Source organism: Primulina eburnea, chromosome 1 (genome assembly GCF_022965805.1).
Source record: "Primulina eburnea isolate SZY01 chromosome 1, ASM2296580v1, whole genome shotgun sequence".
Classification (NCBI taxonomy): domain Eukaryota; kingdom Viridiplantae; phylum Streptophyta; class Magnoliopsida; order Lamiales; family Gesneriaceae; genus Primulina; species Primulina eburnea.
This window is the reverse complement of record NC_133101.1, coordinates 57,312,925-57,334,261: the sequence shown is the minus strand read 5'-3', so window position 1 is coordinate 57,334,261 and position 21,337 is coordinate 57,312,925. Positions and strand designations below refer to the sequence as shown.

Sequence of the window (21,337 nt, the reverse complement as noted above, 5' to 3'; positions counted from 1 at the left end):
TGCAGCAACTTCTCTGAATGTAACCAAGATTATGGCATCAAATCAATCACCCATCTGCACTTCAAAGTATGCCAGTTTCAAATGGCACGAAACCGTCATAAGATTATCCTAGAATACAACGGATGGAGAAGCTAATTCGTTCTAGAAACCATGCAATTACAAGTATATACCAGAATGGCCCCAAAATGAGATCAAGGTAAAAAATCGATCGATGTTCCAAGTTATCTTATGATCTCCACTTTGTCGCACAAAATAATTGTTCAGTAATCAACATGATAAATCAATCCATTTTATGAGTTGAGAATTTACTCCTTTGTTATGCCCGAGCTGTCGCCAAGAGTAGGTTGCATCTCTTCGTGATGTTCATCCTCGACATAAGCAACTGGAGATTTCAAGCCTCTTTCACCTTTCAATCTAACAGAAAAACGTTTATCCGCGTTAAGGGTATGGAATTTCCAACCAAATCAACATTTTGAGTTCATTGACCAGAAAGGAAGACCAACCTTTTAGAGGACGAGGACGTTTTTGGTTTCTTGAATGGACCTGGCTTCCCTTTTGCTGTCGATTTTTTTGCCCTGCTCCAGTGAATAAAACAATTCAACTTAAACACTTGACTCAATGATATATCGTGGCCGAGGATGATGTGATTATATCTTGATAACATAGATGAGAAAACGAACACATTTAGCAAGAAAATAAAGCATTCCATCCCTCTTTTTCTCAATTTACTTTGGCCAGGGGCCAACAAATTGCAAAAAAGATATTGGGCTTTGTTGGAGAGTAAAATGATGGTGATTATAAACCGGTACTGTCTTAAATTCAATCATAGATGGATATCAAGGTGGTTTATGTGTTGAAGAGTATTTCAAAAAATTGATAGAGAGATTGCCGGAAATCAAAAGTATACACATTATTTATGAGCATCTTACTCGACATGTTCCTCGGCAGAAGCAGGAGGATCGGCTTCTTGTTTGCTGAAATCCTGTGTTAAATGATCAAATGCATCAAGAAAGGTGAGAAACTAGATTATCATTAACTGAAGAAAATAGGATGGTCACGGTGATAATTGAAAAATCTAACCTGTTGGTCATCAAACGGTTCCCAAATTTCTTTATCCATATTCAAAATTTCAGTTTCGCCATCATCATACAAGACCTGCGAAAAATACAGCCAATTAAATTGCTTGTTTTCGCAGGTATCAGCACAGGAATGAATTCAAAGAAGTACTGTAAAATTCAACTGAGAATGAAACAAACAAGAAAAAATATGGAAGTATATAATCACCTTGTGCTTCTTTTTTAAAGAATCAAAAGATACAATAGTGCCTGAGTAATACCTGCATAAGTAGAACTTTGAATATGAGAAAAAGTTGTCTAGTTGAAATGCACAAAATTGAAAAACATCTGAGTGCCTCTGACCAGGGATAGGTCCACTGGAGCACAAAAGAACTCGAGTACAAATGACAAAAAAAAAATTCAGATTTTTTGATGTAGCTTGAGCAACCTAATATATACATGAGTCGAGCTCAAGTTCGAAATTGGATGCTCAATTGAGCTTAAGTTCAACCAATAATTTCCTTTATCAAGCAGAGCTCAGATAATGATCTACTGAAGGTCATCTTGGCTCATTCACGCTCCTATCCTATTCTAATGGCATAATTCAAATAAGTTTCAACAGTAGTTATCGTTTATTCACATAACTAATTATATGATTCTCATAGTAAATTTAAAATAAAGCAAATGAAACAATTTCATAAATAATTATCAAAGTAACATGTGGAGACACGACAAAGGCTTTTGTGTCAAAATTCTCTAACCCAAGGTTGCTAAATTCCTTAAACTTCTTATTAATCATTTTATTCATTATAATTACAATTTATAATTTTTGTTTTCAAATATTTTAGAAGGGTGTATGGTTTTTAAGATCCACAAGAAAATAGCTGAACGCTTTGTGAAAATGTAGTCATGAATATATACAGTACTTACATTTTATCCCTTGGCCACCAAACTTGTATCCTCGAATTAACCAAATCCTCCCCATTAGAAAGTTCAGAACTTCTTGAACTCTGGATGAAAAATCACTAATGGAGACAGTAAGCTACAACAATAAACTAAAAGTGAAGTATATTTCAAATAGATATCATCCCATCCAAAATAACGATCAGAGTAGACATTTTACACGCTAAACCAAATTTACATAATATACTACAACAGAATGATTTGGTAAGCCAAAATTCACCGGTGCATTGGCGCTGTGGTTTTAAAAGCAGACACAGAAGCTACTATCTATAAAATTCACACATTAAATAAATAAAAATGGAAGAAGTTACCACGGAAAGAATTCAATTACCTTGCCTAAGTCGATTGATGAATCCAGATTATTTGTCTGATTTATCATTCTCCCTTTCTTCTTTCTTATATTTCCTTTCTTAACAGAACCACAAGGATCCTTGTCTCTCATTCTCCAAGGAAGTTCATACCCTTCCTCTGGTTTGTGCAAAGAAGGTTTCCGGATCCTTCTTTGAACAGATCTTGCCTCTCCTTCTGATGGCAATATTTCCATGGCATTTACTACTTCATTTGCAACACCATATCTTGCCATAGGACTTTTGTGCCGACAGGCCTTTGATGTTTCCAGTGAACTTTCACCAACCAATGTATTTCCATCACCATTCTTAACATGTGGAATGCAATCTTCTGGATCAGCTATGGCTAGTCCATTTAACTTGGATATCGTTACAGTTGATGAAGCTTCTTTTGGCACCTAATTCACATAAGAAACTTACTAAAGAGACTGAATAAATTTGTCTTTTTTCCGCTCAGAAGTAGTTTGAACAGGGAAAAATGAGCTCTAAAATCATTCAGCACAATAATGAGACGACAACGCTGAAACCAACCGGAGAATCTGGAATGGTTAAAATATCATGCTAGATACATTTTTCTTCTGCGTTTTTGTAAGTCATATTTTAGGGTCCATGCAACAGGAATATTTGATTTGGTTACTTCGAGTGCAACGTTCTTCCTTACCTGCGAGGACCATCTACTACAAGAGTAACTAACAGATAATCTCTACACATAAATATCATGTTATCATGCATAGTAGATAGCACAAGTCTCTTTTGCCACACTCTTTTAGGAATTGCATATAAACTGAGTGTATGATTAAAAAACAACAGTCCTTTCTAGTTTCACGGAGAAGTGTGGTTTGGTACCGCAGCCGTTCCAGAAGGGTCTCGATAGCTACCGTTACAAAATTTCAGGTTGTAAAGATTGAATCACTACGGCGTGTTTTGAACGAAAATAGCTGATTTTTTACGTAGAACGACATATGTCTCTTTTGCCTGACTATTCAAGGAATTGCATATGAACTGATAGTTGTATGATTCAAAAAACAATTGTCCTTTCTAGTTTCACAAAGAAGCATGTTCCATTGTAGCGGCTGCCAAATGATCAAACGGCCATTCTAGAAAGGTTTCAGTTGCTACTGATACAAAGTGTTTTTAAAAGGAAATCACAGGTTTTTCGTCAATGCGAACGACCATCTCCGTTATCGCGGAATGGTTTTTGAATTTTTCCCAAAATTTACGGATTTTTTTCACTGATGTTTTTCCAAAAAAAATCCAAACTTTCTATATATATTTTTAAACATCTACACCAGTCATCGAGATCATTTCACGAAATGCCGATGGTATTGAAACAATAACCTCCGTAAACCTTTTCAGCGAACCAAGCCAAGAAGTTCGACTCTTTTCTTTTGCACCAGTCATCGAGATCATTTCATGAAATGTCGATAGAATTGAAAGCGTAGTTTCCATGACCTTTCAGCAAACCATGCTGAGAAGACACTTTTTTTTTGCTAATTGTATATGCCGCATGCCAATAAATTATCATTGATTATCTTCGCCTCTTTTGACAGGGTGGAAGCATTAATATATGCATGTGTCTAGATCTAGTATCTTGTCATATCCAATTCCATGTTATGCTTAAATTGGATTAACAATACTTGTAATTTGCTCATAAATGTATAAGCAATGAATTATGTTAGCAAAGTGAAGGAACAAACTTATATTTATACTTGATTTGACCAATCCAAAATTGGGGCATTCGACATATATAGTTGCCACCGCTCAAAACACTTGCATGCCTTTCCCATTGTACCCTTATAACAAACTATATCGATAATTTGAAAATTGATCAATATTTTCATACATCAATTATTTACATAAGTTGCTATTGTCTTGATTAGAGGTGTACGACTTAATTTGAGCTCAAATGAGTTTTAAGATTTTTTTGAAACCAAGCTCGTGAGTTCAAGCTTACTAATGAGTTCGAACTCGAGCTCATACTAACTATTCATGAGCTCATGATCCAACTCTCGTGATTAAATATTTTTTAATAACTAATATCTGTAGTACTATACATGTACATACAAAATATAATCGGTTGAGTTCAATCCACCCTTACGGCATTGCATCAAGTGTACATCCAACAATCTACATTTATGGCAACATAAGGGCTCCATGATTGTTTTTTGGACATCACTTGTAAGAATGACTAAGGATCATTGGATACAGCCTTAGGGTATTACCCTAAGGCTAGCATCAACCAATATTATCATAGACATATTCTTATTGATTGTCCAAGTGAAGTTCGTGAATGAGCTTATCAGATCAAGCTCGTGAGCTAAACTCGTGATTTGACCATACAAACATATATCTGAATGATTTTGTAAGCTGCGATCATTAGCCAGTTTACAAGCCCGGGCTCAAGCTTTTCTATTTTGTGCTCCTTAAACTCAAGTTCAAGCTCGACTATACTCCCCAAATCTTGATATTTTGTGTTTGTATGTATGCATCAATTGTTTTAATCTCTTCAAAATCCCAAGTACTGCACATTCATGAAAAACACCAATGATAAAACTTCATGATCACGATAATAACTATTGATCATTTTCTCGTGGTTAAACATTCTAATAATGTTGGTTGCTTAGTACCTTCGAACTTGGGCAATAACTCTCTACTTTTCTTGCGATCTACATTAGTGTGGCATGTTTAATTTGTTGTCTCATCAATCATATTAACTAGATACAAAAGGCAAATAATAATATGAAAGGTAATTTTGATCCATTATTATGCTAAGGGTCCGGGAATAATAGAATGAATTATTTGATCTTTCATTTGTATCACTGATTTTTTTTTAATCCAAACCTTGAATATGTCATAAATTCCTTCCCTAAGTTCACAACTTAAGATAGAAGTTTTGCATGTAGAACTCCATTTTGCAAAAGTATAGTGGTGACCTCAATCTAGCCCCAATCTCTCTCCCAATATATTTAGAGATAGCACTCCGTATAACATCATTTGCACTCCCTTAATAAAACATCATTCGGGACTCCAAATGTATATTACCAAAACATCAACTTTAAAAAGATAAAACGGGCGATTATAGAAATCAAATGTATATCACATATTGATTTCTATTTACTATGAGGTAATGCTTCGCAAAAGATAGATTTGGAACTTCAATTATAGTCAACTCAAAGAAAAGGAATATGAATGGTTGATTATTTTCATTATTGATAGAATTTATCAATCAAAAAAGGTATTCTCTACCGATTTTTTAATTTTAGTAGGAAAAAGTTCTTCTGCAAAACAAATCTATGTATAATAGTCTTTTCAAAAATAATATAAATAAAAGTTAACAAAAAATTATTTTAATAAAATTTTCGATAGACGTTTAGGTATACATATCTTATAGAGATTTTAGGGATTTATTTTCTCATATTAGTGTTTATTTGTCGTTCACTTGTTCTTATTCCGTATTTGCATTTTTTTTCCAAAACAAATTTATGTATAATAGTCTTTTCAAAAATAATATAAATAAAAGTTAACAAAAAATTATTTTAATAAAATTTTGGATAGACGTTTAGGTGTACATATCTTATAGAGATTTTAGGGATTTATTTTCTCATATTAGTGTTTATTTGTTGTTCACTTTTTCTTATTCCGTATTTGCATTTTTTTTCCATTTTACAATGTTTTTAAGTTTGACATGTGGAAAAAATTTAATTACCTAAACGAGGTCAAACAATTCAATGTCACATTGGAAAGACTCCGAAAAGTGAAGAAGGAGCAGTCACCGCAATGAATCTCGATATTTAAGGAAAGAATTTGTGAAGAGCATTATTTATTTTTCAATGTGATTTTGCAAGACTCCAATGACAACAAAATTCTAAAAATAAGGAGAAAAAATTCCTAAAACTTCCTTGGATATTCACATGTGGAGTTTTCAACTTTGAAAAATAACCCTTTGAATCTTTGACAACTTTTTCAATCACGATCGAGACAACGGCTAGGATTTGAAGCTTTTCGAGAGGAGATTGCAAATTCGAGCAAGAAAACGCGCCTAATCAATATTTCTCTTATTTCTTGTTATTATGTTTATGTTTATGGATTGAAACATTAAATTTTTCTTTTCTTTTAAATTTATAGAATAGATTTTGTCAATAGGGCTGAGACAATTTGTTTTTTAATGTTTTGAGTTTGATTTGATTTTATTATTTATTTAAATTCATTTATTGTTGTCATTTATAATCATAGTGTTTAATTTGGCCAATTAGATGGCATAACTTGTTTGATCTAAACCGAAAGGCGGTGGACAAATTTTAGTTTCACTACATCAATCAACATATAGTAAAACTTACTATGAATATATTCAATTTCTATATGCGATTTTAGGTTAAAAAAACAAAAATTCCATGGTTCAATTATGACAAATTTTAGTTTCACTACATCAAGCAACATATAGTAAAACTTACTATGAATATATTCAATTTCTATATGCGATTTTAGGTTAAAAAAACAAAAATTCCATGGTTCAATTATGAATAATTGGACTGTTAAATTTTATTGATTGTATTAAATCCAAGGATAGTTTAATAAATAAATTTTGGAATTACGTCTTGAATTGGGTAATTAATTAATTAAATTTAAATTTAAATTTGATACGTGGGATACCACTTGACTCAGTAACGTTGAGAGTCTTAGTCGTTTTTAAGAATTTGAATTCCCTCTAAGCATTTTGCCGTTATTTTTTGAGTTTTGGCATTAGTTGATTTATTTTAGTTTGGTTTATTTTATTTTAAACAATATGATCTCTCACCTCGCTTAATTTGATTTGTCTAAATTAAGACAAATAATATATATTCTAGTATTTAGAAGTTGGCTTCTATGAGAACGATAATTGGACTCACATCCATTTATTAACTTGACGTAGTTCACTTACTAATTTTCCCAATCGAGAATATCGGTCATATATGTTGCGCTTATTTAATTTGCTTGTCATATAGAACGACCGAATCATCTAACAACCTTCTCTCATTCATTCTCATGCCTCTGTTTTCCTCCAATTTCCACCTCTTGATCATGAGATCCTCAGCCTACCTTTCCACTAACAAGCGATTGTTTATCCTTACAAATCCATTTAAGCGTCAGACATCACAACTTTACACATACTCCCGCTCTCTTCATTCCTAGTTATTCTAAAGGAGTATGTGTGATTGATTATGTAGTTGAGGAATAGTTTTAAATTTTTAATAGGAAACGAGTTTATATTAATAAGATATATTAATTACAAAAGGCGGAAATCGGAGTCATATTAACATTATATTAGACTTAGTCCCTATATAAGCCTGTAACCGAAAAAGTTTGAACTCCACATTCTTCGAAATCCAGCATGGAACCCTAAATTTTATCTTGTCACAGCAATCTTCAAATGAGTCTTCTTCATTGTCAAAGGTCCTATTCATCTCCAACCAAACTGGCCAACATATACAATGAACTACCACAACAAAGAAAATTCTACCCCTCCTGCCTAAATCAAGACCAAAATCTGATGTGAATAAACCCCTAGTTGATCTTGGAAATACCCAAACCAGGCCCAACTCCGTCAAAGCTTTGAACCATATGAAGCTTGTAAAAGGGCAGTGAATGAGCAAGTGGTCCCGGCTCTCCACCTCTTGCCCGCACAACACACACCGACTTGGACAAAGAGAACAAGAGAGGTACCTCTTTTGCATCATCTCATAAGTTGGTAATTTTCCAAACATTGTAGTTCACGAGAACACTTGATTGAACCTTGGATAGAATTGGTGCTTTCCAAGTGGTATGATAGAGAGGAAATGATAGAAAAATATTATCCAGAAAGAAGGATTCGAAGAAAGATTTCACTGAAAAAACCTGAACAATCACAAACCTATTTCCTAATATCTTCAGCTCCTTCAATCAAATTTACCATGTCCAAGGACCACAGAAATACGCTCAAGTCATTCACCACCAAATCCCTCAAATCCCAGGGAAAATTCAAATTCCATGAAAGAATGGAAAAGTTGGATGAATGGTCGGAAAGAAGAAAGTGGGAAATCGGCTGATTATGAGCCAAAGAAATCTAGCATAAAGATGGAAAAATTTCCTTAAAAAAAGAACCTCCACCATCTGTCATCCCAAAACCTGAACTTGTTTCCCCCTCTTACTATAACCCTCACTGACTCAAGAAAGCCGGATAGATCTTTGAAAAAAACTTCCAAAGACTCCTAAAAGTAGCATTCCTCACTAGACCCTCATCTCACACATTATCATGTAACACATATTTGCTAACAACAATTTTCTTCCATTACGAATTCCCCTCGCTGGAAAATTTCTACCATCATTTTCCTAGCAATGCCTTATTCCTCTGACAGACGTTACCAATACTCAAGCCCCGCTCACTCTTTTGGTCTACAAACTTGGTCCCAAGCGACCAAGTGACAATGGTGCTCCCCATTAGGACCATCCCATGAAAAATCCCTCGTAATCTTCTCTGTAGCTTCCATTACGTCCCAGGGGATCCTAAGCAAAAACATGAAATACATTGGTAAAGCATTCAACATTGTTGAAATCAAAGTCAATCTACGAAAAAGCTCCCAAAAATATACTTTTAATGGAATCCCACTAATAGGACCCCGGGATATCTAATGGGCCGAGACTCGGTCCACAACCAATTTCTCTAGCTACACCTTCACTTTTTCTTCTTCACAATTAAGCCCCGTTAAAGCACCTTTTCCCAAATTGATCTTTACCCTAACATTTCACCCAAAAAAAATGCAAAATCTCCACCAAATAACTTAAATGTTTGTCATTCCTCACAAAGAACAGAGTATCATCCGCAAACTGAATATGTGAGATCTCAACCTCTCTATGCCTACAACTCAACCCCGGATAAGGTCCATTGCCTTTGTCTTGTCGATCAATCTGCCCAACACATCTACTACCAAGTTAAACAGAAAAGGGGAAAGCGGATCTCCTTGCCTAAGTCCTTTTTCTAGCACTTATCTCTCAATTATCCTAAATCATTTGCTTTTTACCTCTTGATGACACAATCTCCGCAATCTTACTGTTAATGAATTTATGTCCCAAAAACCATCACTCTATCCAGATTTAGTCCAACAAAGATACATGTGTGCTACATTTATGGAGTTTAGAAACTAATATTTAGAAGTAAAACATCATGAGACAAAGCAATGTTTAGATCCACCAATATTTCTTAGTAAATGTCCCGGTAAAATTTAAGTATAGCTTTTAAAGTCAAGTAAAGATTCTGTCTACAAAAATTGAATAAAAAAAAGAACATATGAAATTATGATTTGCATTAAGTCATAATAAGCATGTCCAACTATCTCAAATACCTCATCATCACTCAATCGGAAATGTGTTTCGCCAAGCTTTATATTTCATTTGCCTAACCAAATCTTCGATTTCAAAGTTGAATTGTTTCTCACTTTTACATGTTCTCAACTAGCACTTTACTCTTATGGCCCATGATTTAACTTTTTAAGACTCTTAATCATGAGTGAACCTAGTTCAAGGAAAGTATCATCACCACTCACATTGACAATGACGTTGTTATGTACTCGTTCTTTGCCTTCACTGACTTGAATGACATGCAATTCCATTCAATTTAATAACTACATCACCTACATGAAAGTGGTAGCGATGGGATTTATATAGCTAACCAAGTTAAAGATAATGAAAAGAGAACAACAGCCCAATGTGCACATGAAGGATAGTTTCAATTGTACAACAAACTCATTTACAGCTGTCATTGTTTGATTAGTCCTCTTTGTATATATATATACACATGTAACTGTAGTCTTTGAATTTAATGAGAAGAAGTCATCTTTCTCACGCCTTCAATTATTCTTTCTTGGTATCAGAGCCGTAAATGGCGGAAGCCCTTCCTCGTACGGATTTCAGCAACAATGCTTCGTCCAGCTCAAATTTTATTCTAGTTAACCCTGCCAATCAAATTAGCTCGGTTAAACTCACGGATGACAATTATTTACTTTGGCACCTGCAAGTTTTCTCTGCAATTCGTGGCTTGGGGTTAGAGATCTTCATTCTTGAAGACCCACCCATTCCTTCAAATATATTAACCACTGAAGAGACTGTGGATTTTATTAATCCAAGCTATGTCTCCTGGTGTCGTCAGGATCAACTCCTGTTCTCATTTCTTTTAGCTTCAATGACGGAAGGCGTCCAAAGCCAAATGATCGGCTGTGAAACTTCCTCACAGATCTGGTTGCGGGTCTCACGACTCTTTGCATCTCGTTCTAAAGCTCGGATTATGCAATATAAATTGCACCTACAAACATTGAAGAAAGGAACCATGAATATGCGAGATTATCTCAGCAAGATGAAAGGGTAAGTTGATATCCTTGCAGCCTGTGGGCACTCTATCTCTGAGGAGGATCAAATTCTTCACATTCTAGGGGGCGTAGGTTTTGAGTTTGATTCAGTTGTTGTCCATGTGACATCTCGCGTGGATATTCTCTCGGTCTCAGAAGTTGGAGCTCTCTTATTAGCTCATGAAGGAAGGATTGATCTCTCAATGTTGCCTTGGACAGCACATCACCCACTGTTAATGCTGCTATTCTTTCTCCACACAAGAAAGTTGATAATTCTTACTCACGCTCAGATTCGTCGCCTCGTGGACGTGGTCGAGGCATAAATCCTCGTGGTGGAAGACGAGGATGGAACAACAGTGGGCGTCATGTGTGTCAATTATGTGGGATTGATGGTCATGTTGCCCATAAGTGCTACTATCGATTTGACAGGGAATTTGTTCCCAAATTCATGAGACCTCAACTCCCTAATCAGAATGGTTATAATAGATCCTTCAATGCTTCACCAGTAGCAGCTATGACCACTGCAGGATCTGAAAATATGAATGACGAATGGTGGATTCCTGACTCAGGAGCTTCGCACCATGTCACCAATGAGCTTGAAAATTTCACCCTTGGATCAGAATACTCTGGTGGTGGTAAGGTTCACATGGGTAATGGCTCAGGTCTGTCAATTTCGCACATTGGTCTATCTAAATATCGTCCTCTTTCATCATCACGCACCTTGTCTCTGAATAATTTGCTTCGAGTTCCTCTTATTACAAAAAAATTACTTGGCGTAAGTAAGTTTGCGTCTGATAATAATGTCTTTTTTGAATTCCATCCTCAGTTTTGTGTCGTGAGGGACCTAGTAACTCGAGCACCTCTTCTACGAGGGACTTTGCATGAAGGACTTTATCGATTCAACCTGGGACAGCCACTCCATCCCCAACCAGCTGCCTACCTTCACACTTCAGGTCCTGAACTTAGCCCAAAGCTTCCACAGTCATTGCTTCATTTTCAACAAGAAGTGCCGCATACTTTAGATCAATGGCACTTTAGACTAGGACATCCTTCCTTACGTGTTGTTAAGCAAGTTTTGAACAATTGTAATGTTCCTATTTCAATTTTCAAGAAATGATAACTTACGGTTTTGTTCTGCTTGTGCGTTGGGAAAACATCATCGACTGCCTTTTTCAGCCTCACACACTTCTTATTCTGAACCTCTTGAACTAGTGTATTCGGATGTTTGGGGACCAGCACACACAACTTCCACCAATGGATATAAATATTATGTGAGTTTCGTGGATGCTTACAGTAGATACTCTTGGATTTTCTTTCTCAAATCTAAATCTGAAGTTTTTCAAGTGTTCAAAGATTTTAAAACCCAAGTTGAGGTTCAATTCAATAAGAAATTAAAAATCCTACAAACAGATTGGGGAGGAGAGCTTCGAGCCTTAACTTCATTTCTTAAGCTTCATGGAGTTCTTCATAGGTTGTCTTGTCCTCATACTTCACAACAAAATGGGGTGGTTGAGCAAAAACATAGGCATATAGCTGATATGGGATTGTCTCTTCTTGCTCAAGCATCCATGCCTCTTGCCTTTTGGGATAATGCCTTCTTCACAGCAGTATTTCTCGTTAACCTACTACCCACACCTGTTCTTCAAAATGATACACCTCTTTACTGTTTGTTCAAAAAACAACCAGATTATTCCTTCCTTCGAGTGTTTGGGTGTAGGTGTTTTCCTTGTCTTCGTCCTTATAACACACATAAATTAAGCTTTCGCTCTACACCATGTACATTCATTGGTTACAGTGAAAAACATAAAGGTTACAAATGCTTGAGTTCGGATGGTCGGATCTATATTTCACGACATGTAATGCCCGGAAATTTAATCCCAGTAATCGGTAATTATTGAAATATAATTTGATATGATTATTAAAGGATTAATCGGGACACGAAATAAGAGTTCATATAACTTGTGTAAGTTCTGGACAGAAGTAGTGGCGCCCGAGCGGTAGATTACGACCGCCCGAGCGCCAATATTCTGTAGGAGAAGGATTCGGGCAGAAGAGATGGCGCCCGAGCGGTAATTTATGACCGCCCGAGCGCCAATGTGTAATCCGAAAAGAATCGGACAGAAACTGCCGCGCTCGAGCGGTAGTCTATTACCGCTCGAGCACCAGCCGAGATTCATGAAAATGTGACGCGTCGCGTAACATGCAAACTTGATATATATATACGTATATCTTTGCATTTTCTTTAGAAACAAAAGGTAAGAATCGAGAAAAGAGTCAGGGAAAGTTCACCGAAAATCCTTACGCCTTTTCTGAGAAATCCGTCCGTCTGATTTTAAATCCGACTTCAGTACCGAGTTCCTAGCAACGTAGGCTACAACTTGACGTAAGTTTTACTACGTTTTGACATGCTTTGAAATTATGCTATTGTCAGAATTGAATAGGATTCATATATGATGTTCTTGACATGTTAGACATCATAGAATCGAAGTCAGATTTAGAAACGGACTGATTATGGAATTGTTATGAATTTTTAGGGTATATTGATTTATACCGGACAGATTTGAATTATGAATCGATTACAGTTTATATTGGATATGGGTTATAGATTGTAATTGATAGATGTTGAGATGGTATTGACGGGAATAGTGAAATGATACTGTTATGCCGTTGATTTTGAATTAAATTCAGATTGATCAGATTGTTATCGATTTGGGAGGTATATTGATATGAGATTATTGATATTGTGATTACCAGACAGACTGTGAATTCAGGACTTCGACTGAGCAGGAAACCGAGACTGCAACGAAAGGTATAAGTCAATGTGGTATTGGGAGATGGACTTGAGTCGGTTTAGACTTGGGTTTCCCTAAATCACATACTTTATTTTATTGCATGGATATTTGCATTACATTGATTAATGTACTTGTTCTCTTGTATTTAGATGACAGGTATTAGACAAATTATCTTGTGACAGAAGTGCCGGATAGTGGTGGTATCACCACGGCACATTGCACTATGTCTCAAGATAGGATGCTAGTGATAGAGCTACAGTCCTTGACGGTTAGGTCAGGACACTGGATGTGTGGTTATATCGAGTAATGGAATCTATTACGGAATTCGATATAGGAACACCATATTTGGTTATATCGAGTAAAGGGTATTGGAATTCTTCTATTACGGAATTCGATATAGGAATACCAGGGCACTGGTTATATCGAGTAATAGAAATTATGGTTCCATCCTTTACGGAATTCGATATAGGAATACCACATCTGGAAACCGGGATCCCTAGACTAGGATTGAGTCTAGTCTGAATTATGATTGATGTCGACAGTTTGATTTGATATTGTTTATGTTTCAGATTTTGATACATATTCATGTTACCTGATTACATGCCTTATATTGTTTATATGATTGCATGTTTCATTGATTTATACTGGGGATAATATTCTCACCGGTATATCCGGCTGTTGTCTTGTCTGTATGTGTACTTGACAACAGGTGGGACAGGTCCAGGGTCGAGGAGATGAAGAGCTAGATCGTGATTAGAGTGGTGGCACCGGACTTGGACTAGATGTAGGGTTAAACACTTGACTTTAGTTTTAAACCCTAGTTTGAATAAATGTTGAAATACAGGATTTGTATGTTATATACTGATATGTATATATGTTGTATGTCACTACGTTCCGCATTTTAAACAAAAAAAATTGAGACCCTGTTTTAATTGATTAATTAGTCCCAATGATGATTAAGAACTTGATTAGCGTCCGGGTCCCCACACGACATGTTACTTTTGATGAGTCATTCTTTACTTTTGCTCATAAATCTGTTGACAAGATTCAATCTGATCAATCCATCGAGTCCTCATCCTTGTATATTCCTTCACTTGTCTCTTCACCTTCTATTCTCCCTTCTCCATGCCCTGTTTTCCAAGAGCATGAAAACTCACCTGATCATGTTCCTTGTCCTACATCAGATTGTAGACCAGTCACATCTCCTTCTTCGAAGTCTGATGATGAATCCTCTATTCCCTGTATAAATATTCACCCAATGACTACTCGATCCAAGGTAGGAGTTTTCAAGCCTAGAGTGTTGTTAACTAGTCATCCTGCCTCGTGTGAACCTTCCACTGTACAAGAGGCGAAATCTCATCCTGAATGGACTAATGCTATGACTTCCGAATATAAGGCATTGCTAAAAAACAACACTTGGACTTTAGTTGAACCATCTAATGTTCCCATTGTAGGCTGCCGTTGGGTTTTTAAGGTCAAAACCAACCCTGATGGATATGTTGCTCGTTACAAGGCACGATTAGTTGCCAAGGGTTACTCTCAAACTGCTGGGCTTGACTACAATGAGACCTTCAGCCCTGTGGTAAAGCCAACTACCATTCGAATCATTCTTACTCTTGCTGCGTCCAAAGGATGGTATGTCCAACAGCTAGATGTTCACAATGCTTTTCTTCATGGCAATCTAGAAGAAGATATATATATGCAACAGCCACCAGAATTTGAAATTCAAAATGCCAAGCAGCCCCTTGTGTGCAAATTGCACAAAGCAATCTATGGCCTTAAGCAAGCCCCTCGAGCATGGTTTGATAGACTTCGAACTACTCTTCAAGCCATGGGTTTTCTTGCTTCTAAGGCAGATGCATCTCTGTTTCTTAAATTCAGCAATACCTCTGTGATATATATTCTTATTTAAGTGATCTCTGCCAAGTTAAAGCATTGATTCAGAAGTTGAATGCTCAATTTGAACTACGTGATTTGGGTCCTCTATCTTATTTCTTGGGAATTGAAGTATCTCAGCCTTCTACAAATGTCTACTTTCTTAAACAGACCAAATATATCAAGGAGCTGCTGATAAAATCAAAGATGGATCATGCTAAATCTTTACCAACTCCAATGACGTCCTGCCTCAAACTATCTTCTCGAGGCGATGATTATTTTGAAGATGCTATGTTTTATAGAAGCACAGTAAGTGCTTTACAATATTTGACCATTACACGACCCGACATTGCCTACAGTGTAAATAAGGTGTGTCAATTCATGCATACTCCTTTACATTCACATTGGAAGGCAGACAAACGTATCTTGAGGTACTTAAATGGTACACTTGATTATGGCATCAAGCTGTCTGCTTCTTCTTGTCTTGGCTTGCATGGTTATTGTGATGCAGATTGGGGTAGCGATCCTGATGATCGAAGATCCACATCCGGCTTTTGTTGGTTTTTGGGTAATTCTCCTATCTGCTGGAGTTCAAAGAAGCAACAAGTTGTTGCTCGTTCCAGCACAGAAGCAGAATTTCGAAGTATGGCAAATGCAACCTCTGAGTTAATCTGGATTCAATCACTTCTCAAAGAGTTGCGTGTTTCTCTATCCAGTATCCCGATCCTATGGTGTGATAACATTAGTGCAATTGGTGTTAATCATGTTCTACATTCTCGCACCAAACATGTGGAAATTGATCTTTACTTCGTTCGTGAAAAAATTATGTCCAAAGCCTTGTTTGTGCAACATGTTCCTTCTTTGGATCAAGCAGCTGATGTATTGACTAAGCCATTGTCTGTTGTTTCTTTTCAGCGCCACAGAACCAAGCTTCGCGTTGAACTTCTTTTCACGCTCTGCTTGCAGGGGCAAGTTAAAGATAATGAAAAGAGAACAGCAGCCCAATGTGCACATGAAAGAATATGACTAAATTTGTTACTTTGTGAATTTGTTAGGATAGTTTCAACTGTACAACAAACTCATTTACAGCTGTCATTGTTTGATTAGTCCTCTTTGTATGTATATATATATATATATATATATATATATACATGTAACTGTAGTCTTTGAATTTAATGAGAAGAAGTCATCTTTCTCACGCCTTCAATTATTCTTTCTAACCATGATTTGAATTCAGGTATGACTATGAGGCAAAGCAATCAGTATCTGGAACATTATAAATCGCGAGTACAATCAGCATTTGCACGGTCTGGCTTTATGAGGTAGTTGAAGTGATTGTGGCGAACGGCACGGGCATGCCATTTCTTACCACAATACATCTTAATTTTCAAGAACAGAAAATTCACATCCAAATCATCCACCAACAAGTTTTTGCTCGCGGAAAGCCATCAGCGTATGGCCTTCATGAATTTTTTTCCAAGCTTCAAAATTTTATATTAGAGAAAGCGAGTGGCACTGGAGGTAAAACATTAGACGATAAACTCATAAACATGGTCAAGGCCATGCAAGACTAGAACAATTGCAAGGTTATCACAAATTGGTCTGAGTCATTTCATAGGACACACTGTTTTCCTATTTCTCATCCGGAGATCTGCTACAACAAATACAGGCTCAACTGAATCTTCCACCAAGAGGTGCTGCGGGAATAGTAACTAAGCTATATTGACTTAATAACAGATAACAAAGAGAAAAAAGAGGTAAGTGATGGAAGAATTTCCAGCAAATTAGGACAACAGAGATGACCATAAACAACTCTGCAGCTGAAAGACCTGAAGTGGTAGCATTGCAAAATCACATTGATCATGTTCCTCATCATTTTTATTTCTCTTTAAACATTTGCTATAGTATCTCCTTAAATGGGACATTTGGTCTTGCCTCAATAAACCTGCCCCCATTCCAAAAAAAAAACAGATTGCAGAAGTCTATACTAGGAACTACTGTCGGCATTTCGGCGTAATTTATGAATTTATGGAGGAATATTTGGAAGTTGGATTGATTTCCTCAACTGCAGCGCACCCAAGGATGTTCCCTTGGGTACCAAGCCAACAGTGTCCACTAATTTTGCAAAGAAAGTAAACAATTCGGAGCACTTAATGTCTTACGTTTTCTTTGCAGCTCAAGGGATTGAGTGGCTTCAACCTTGAAGAGCTAACAGCTTTGGAGGCTACTGGACATCTCAATAACTGGGATAATGCTTTTAACCTCAATCAAGCTTGTTTAACCCAATCACAACCATAATATAGAACATCGATGACTAATTTTCCAAAAATCTGATCAAAACTCAACGGCAAAGCATCTAAGTTTACAGGCAAACAAGGCTTCAAAGAAGAGTCAAAAGTCACATATACTATCTTCCACACGATAAACATGTGAATACATATCATGCAACATTATTTTAACAATATATCATGTTAGTCAAATATCTATTCTCCAGTGAATGGCATTCCCATGAAATTGCCAATGAAAAGGAACAAAGCACCAATTGAATGTCAGAATTACATTTAGAAGGAACGAACCATGTTTTTCATACTGGAAGCATCCTCGCATATAGAAGCAACTATTTCAGCATAATCATTAACATCCAGATTCAATGACTTCACCATTTCTATCAGAAAGGGCTGGAGTTTGGCCGAGCAATTTTTGAAGACTGTGTTTCCCAAATCCCAGGACATTTTTGAAATATTCTGAACCAAACAAACTTTACTTTATATTTTAAAATTGGTAAAAGATATAAAGGAATGATATCAACAAATTGCAGAGCAAAATATTGGATATAATTATAGACAGAATCATTGCCTTAGTATCCATTTTGATGCTGTCAAGAAGTGGCTTCAGGAGCTCAGATGGGATTTCATCACTTTCTTGTATCACTAAGGTCATTGTCATTTCCATGTATTTGAATATCTGAGTTGGGTGGTTGGGCCTTCAAGACAATTGAACACTCGTTGATAGGCATTAAAAATGAATGCAGTTAGTGCATGGCAAATAAGCATTAAGAAATCAGCCAGTATATCAATTAAATGGATGAATTCCAATTCTTTTAAACTATAGAATAATACAGATCATTCTTGCAGGCATACCTAATAGTATTGAAAAACAGTTGGAACATCTCAACAATAAGTTCACCGCATTCCATGTCCAGAAGAACCAGGCACGTTCTCACTGTTGCCAGTGTTTCAAGAATATTCAGAGCTCTAAGATAATTGGTACCAGACATAGAAGACAAATGCTTCAAAGCAGCCACGCTTAATTTCAAAAACTCCTGTCACAAGTAACCAAACTGCTTATCAAGATACTTGAATTGTGTTTGCTAACAAGAGAGTAACACATGACACATGTTCAGGATATTACATAAGAGAAAAAACCAAGGATTTAAATACCTTCATGTAAACCTCATTGCAAGTAAATTTAGGAGCACTGATTCTTGTAAGCTCAATAAAACAAGAAGCAACTGCAACTTGGACATTTTCATCGGTGTGCCGCAATAGTTTATTGGAGACAAATGCCTTCATCAATGGTACGAGCGCCAATCTCATATAATCGAGAGGGTCTTGACATATCTGGAGCAAAATGATCTCTGCTTTCTGAGGGAAAATCCAAAACAAAAATGTAGTATTCACACTATCTGTAAATGTCTAAATGATTTCGAGATAACAGTGAAGTTATGATGAAACTATTAAAAACTGAAGGGAGAGGGAAAAAAATCAAGCGCCAAATGTGTTGCCATAAAATTCCAGAAAGGAAAGAGTGGGGATTAGGAATCCTGTGCTCCTCTTCCAGACATGTGAAAGAATTACTTAAGCTGCATTCAAAATGACTTTGTATGCCGCAGAAAATATAGATCCAAAAAATAAGTAGAAAGTCTCTATCATGACCTGTATAACAAGGTTTTATGAGAAAGTGTTCAGTTTCCCCACCCATTACATATTGATGCAAGAAGACTTGAGGAGGTAAGAGAATTTTGAGTTTTAATGGATAACCGGCTGAAAATTAAGAAATAATTTATAAAATGCCCAAAGATGATCAACTTGCAAAATTATTGTGCATACCAACAGATTTAAGTGTCCGCAAAACAACACCTAGGACACAGATAAACACAGAATGACACATTAAGTCCATTCCTTCCATAAAAGGCTCGTAGAATTTCCCAAGTGCAGCAACTATATCATCTTAGCCAAATGGAAAAAGATGGGTACGAAACTATATTAAACATAAAAACTCCCTGCAAAAGTTTTCATAAACAAGCCAAAAAATATGAGAAGAAGGGACAGGAAAGCACATAAAGGTTGACCGTAAGTCATAACTATGATCAAATCGATACAAATTTCAAGCATGATATCTTGTGAATTTAAGATATCAGTCAGACTCAAAAAATTTCAACCCTTTCGAGTAAACACTTTGGCCACATCACAGACAGAATTGGGTAGTGTAAGACTCATTCCCATCATAACATCGAACATTATCGAATCAGGAAAAAAAATTTGAGCTGAAATTGATGATCCAATCAACATGTTGTTAATCTGTATAAAGCTGTCCAGCGACTCATACTTAAACTGGGATCTTAACAGAATTATGACAGTCGTTTGGCCACATAAACATTCAACAGAAAAGGGTCTTCAGGCAACCGTATGAAATTTCTAAATTATAGAATCAAAGACAAATGCACCAACAGTTTGACAGCAGTGAAAGTCTTAAGTTAACTTTTTCTTACATAAAATACATTCAAGACAACTGGCACCCAGTTTAAGTGAGTAAAAATGGAATCTTTACAGATATTTACACGCACACAAATGAGAAATGAAACGGTTGAAGAATTCTTTACCCCAAGAAGCGCGAGTTGCTCGTCAATGGCGGAAGGCAGAGAGAGGAGCTTATTCCCCAGAACACGTATCTTTTCCGCAAACTCTCTCTGCATTGCATCATCATAAGTAGAAGAACCCATTTTTCAATTCACCTGTTAGACAAAAAAAAAACAAAGAAGAAAAACATTCAAAAATCCAAGCAAAAACTCTCAGCGAGTCCACCAGCATCACACAAAAACCCACCTCATAAACACAAAAGAAATAGTGAAAACACACCTCAATTCAGTTTGTATCGAAAAATGCAAACTCAGAAACAGCCAAAATGCTGATGATAAACGAAGGGGTGGAGTAAAATAGGGATCTTTTGCAAGATGTCTTGCATGCAGACCCCTCTACTCGGATTTCGCCCCATTTAATGAATTTCTACAATTTTACGAATTTGAAATCCGCTGACCGATACACAGATTATGTTTCCTACTCGGCTGGATGATTATTTCCAAAAGATTTTGGGCGATTAACGACGCCAAATTGTACACTTGTAATGTACTTTCCATTGACATTTTTCTCAACTTTTGAGGCTTTACTGCTGCTGACTGAGAGAAACCTTAAACATACATACTTGTATCCTACGAAGCTGAAATGACATTACTGCCCTTGAGGTTTTGCCAAGTGGTCTCCTTGTGGGGGTTACTTTCGTACTTGTCGTCAGGTTTTTTATGTTTAAATTTTCTTGAATTAATATTTGATTCTCAAAATCTAACAGAAATAAATAAATAAATATAACAAGATTACATATTATGTGGGACAGTTAATGCATTTTAATTCAACAAGATTATGGATTTTCTCAGATAAAATTTCGAATATTTTTTTTTCAGATTTGGTAGAAAAAATCAATTAAATGTCCAAAACAGCATGAACAGATATTTATAGTATAATAAATAATTTTTTTAAGTAATATAATAATTAATTTTGATGTGTAATATATACCAATATTTTTGGTTCTTTTTCAATTTTGAATATTCTCTTTGAGTATCCTCCTTCAGTTTATTCATACACAAAAACTCATATAAGATTATCTCACACCAATTT

At 36.1% G+C, this 21,337-nt stretch overlaps 1 protein-coding gene across 2 annotated transcripts; it reads right to left on the bottom strand.

The window, feature by feature from the left end:
* Positions 1 to 5: 5 nt before the first annotated feature.
* Positions 6 to 20,817, bottom strand: LOC140833287 (sister chromatid cohesion protein PDS5 homolog D-like). 2 transcript variants are annotated; one of them, XM_073197674.1, is made up of 13 exons: positions 20,492 to 20,817; positions 20,269 to 20,400; positions 18,827 to 19,030; positions 18,527 to 18,708; positions 18,243 to 18,369; positions 17,963 to 18,130; positions 2,350 to 2,763; positions 1,986 to 2,065; positions 1,285 to 1,336; positions 1,081 to 1,155; positions 930 to 982; positions 504 to 575; positions 6 to 414 (listed from the first exon to the last, which is right to left on the bottom strand). In XM_073197674.1, exons 2-13 carry the CDS (start codon positions 20,386 to 20,388, stop codon positions 306 to 308), a joined length of 1,656 nt encoding a protein of 551 aa, XP_073053775.1. In that variant the 5' UTR covers positions 20,389 to 20,400; positions 20,492 to 20,817; the 3' UTR covers positions 6 to 305. The 2 variants fall into 2 exon arrangements, with proteins under 2 accessions (XP_073053775.1, XP_073053768.1); XM_073197667.1 differs by having other exon boundaries at positions 20,525 to 20,817.
* Positions 20,818 to 21,337: the final 520 nt, after the last annotated feature.

What these genes read in the sequence shown, in the direction of transcription:
- LOC140833287 (XM_073197674.1), bottom strand. Translation starts at nt 20,388, where the DNA reads ATGGGTTCTTCTACTTATGATGATGCAATGCAGAGAGAGTTTGCGGAA. An exon ending in CTTCCAGTATGAAAAACATG is followed by an intron (nt 2,764 to 17,962) that starts GTTCGTTCCTTC and finishes TATGTGAATTAG; the next exon opens with GTGCCAAAAGAAGCTTCATC. An exon ending in TCTGCCGAGGAACATGTCGA is followed by an intron (nt 576 to 929) that starts GTAAGATGCTCA and finishes TCACTGGAGCAG; the next exon opens with GGCAAAAAAATCGACAGCAA.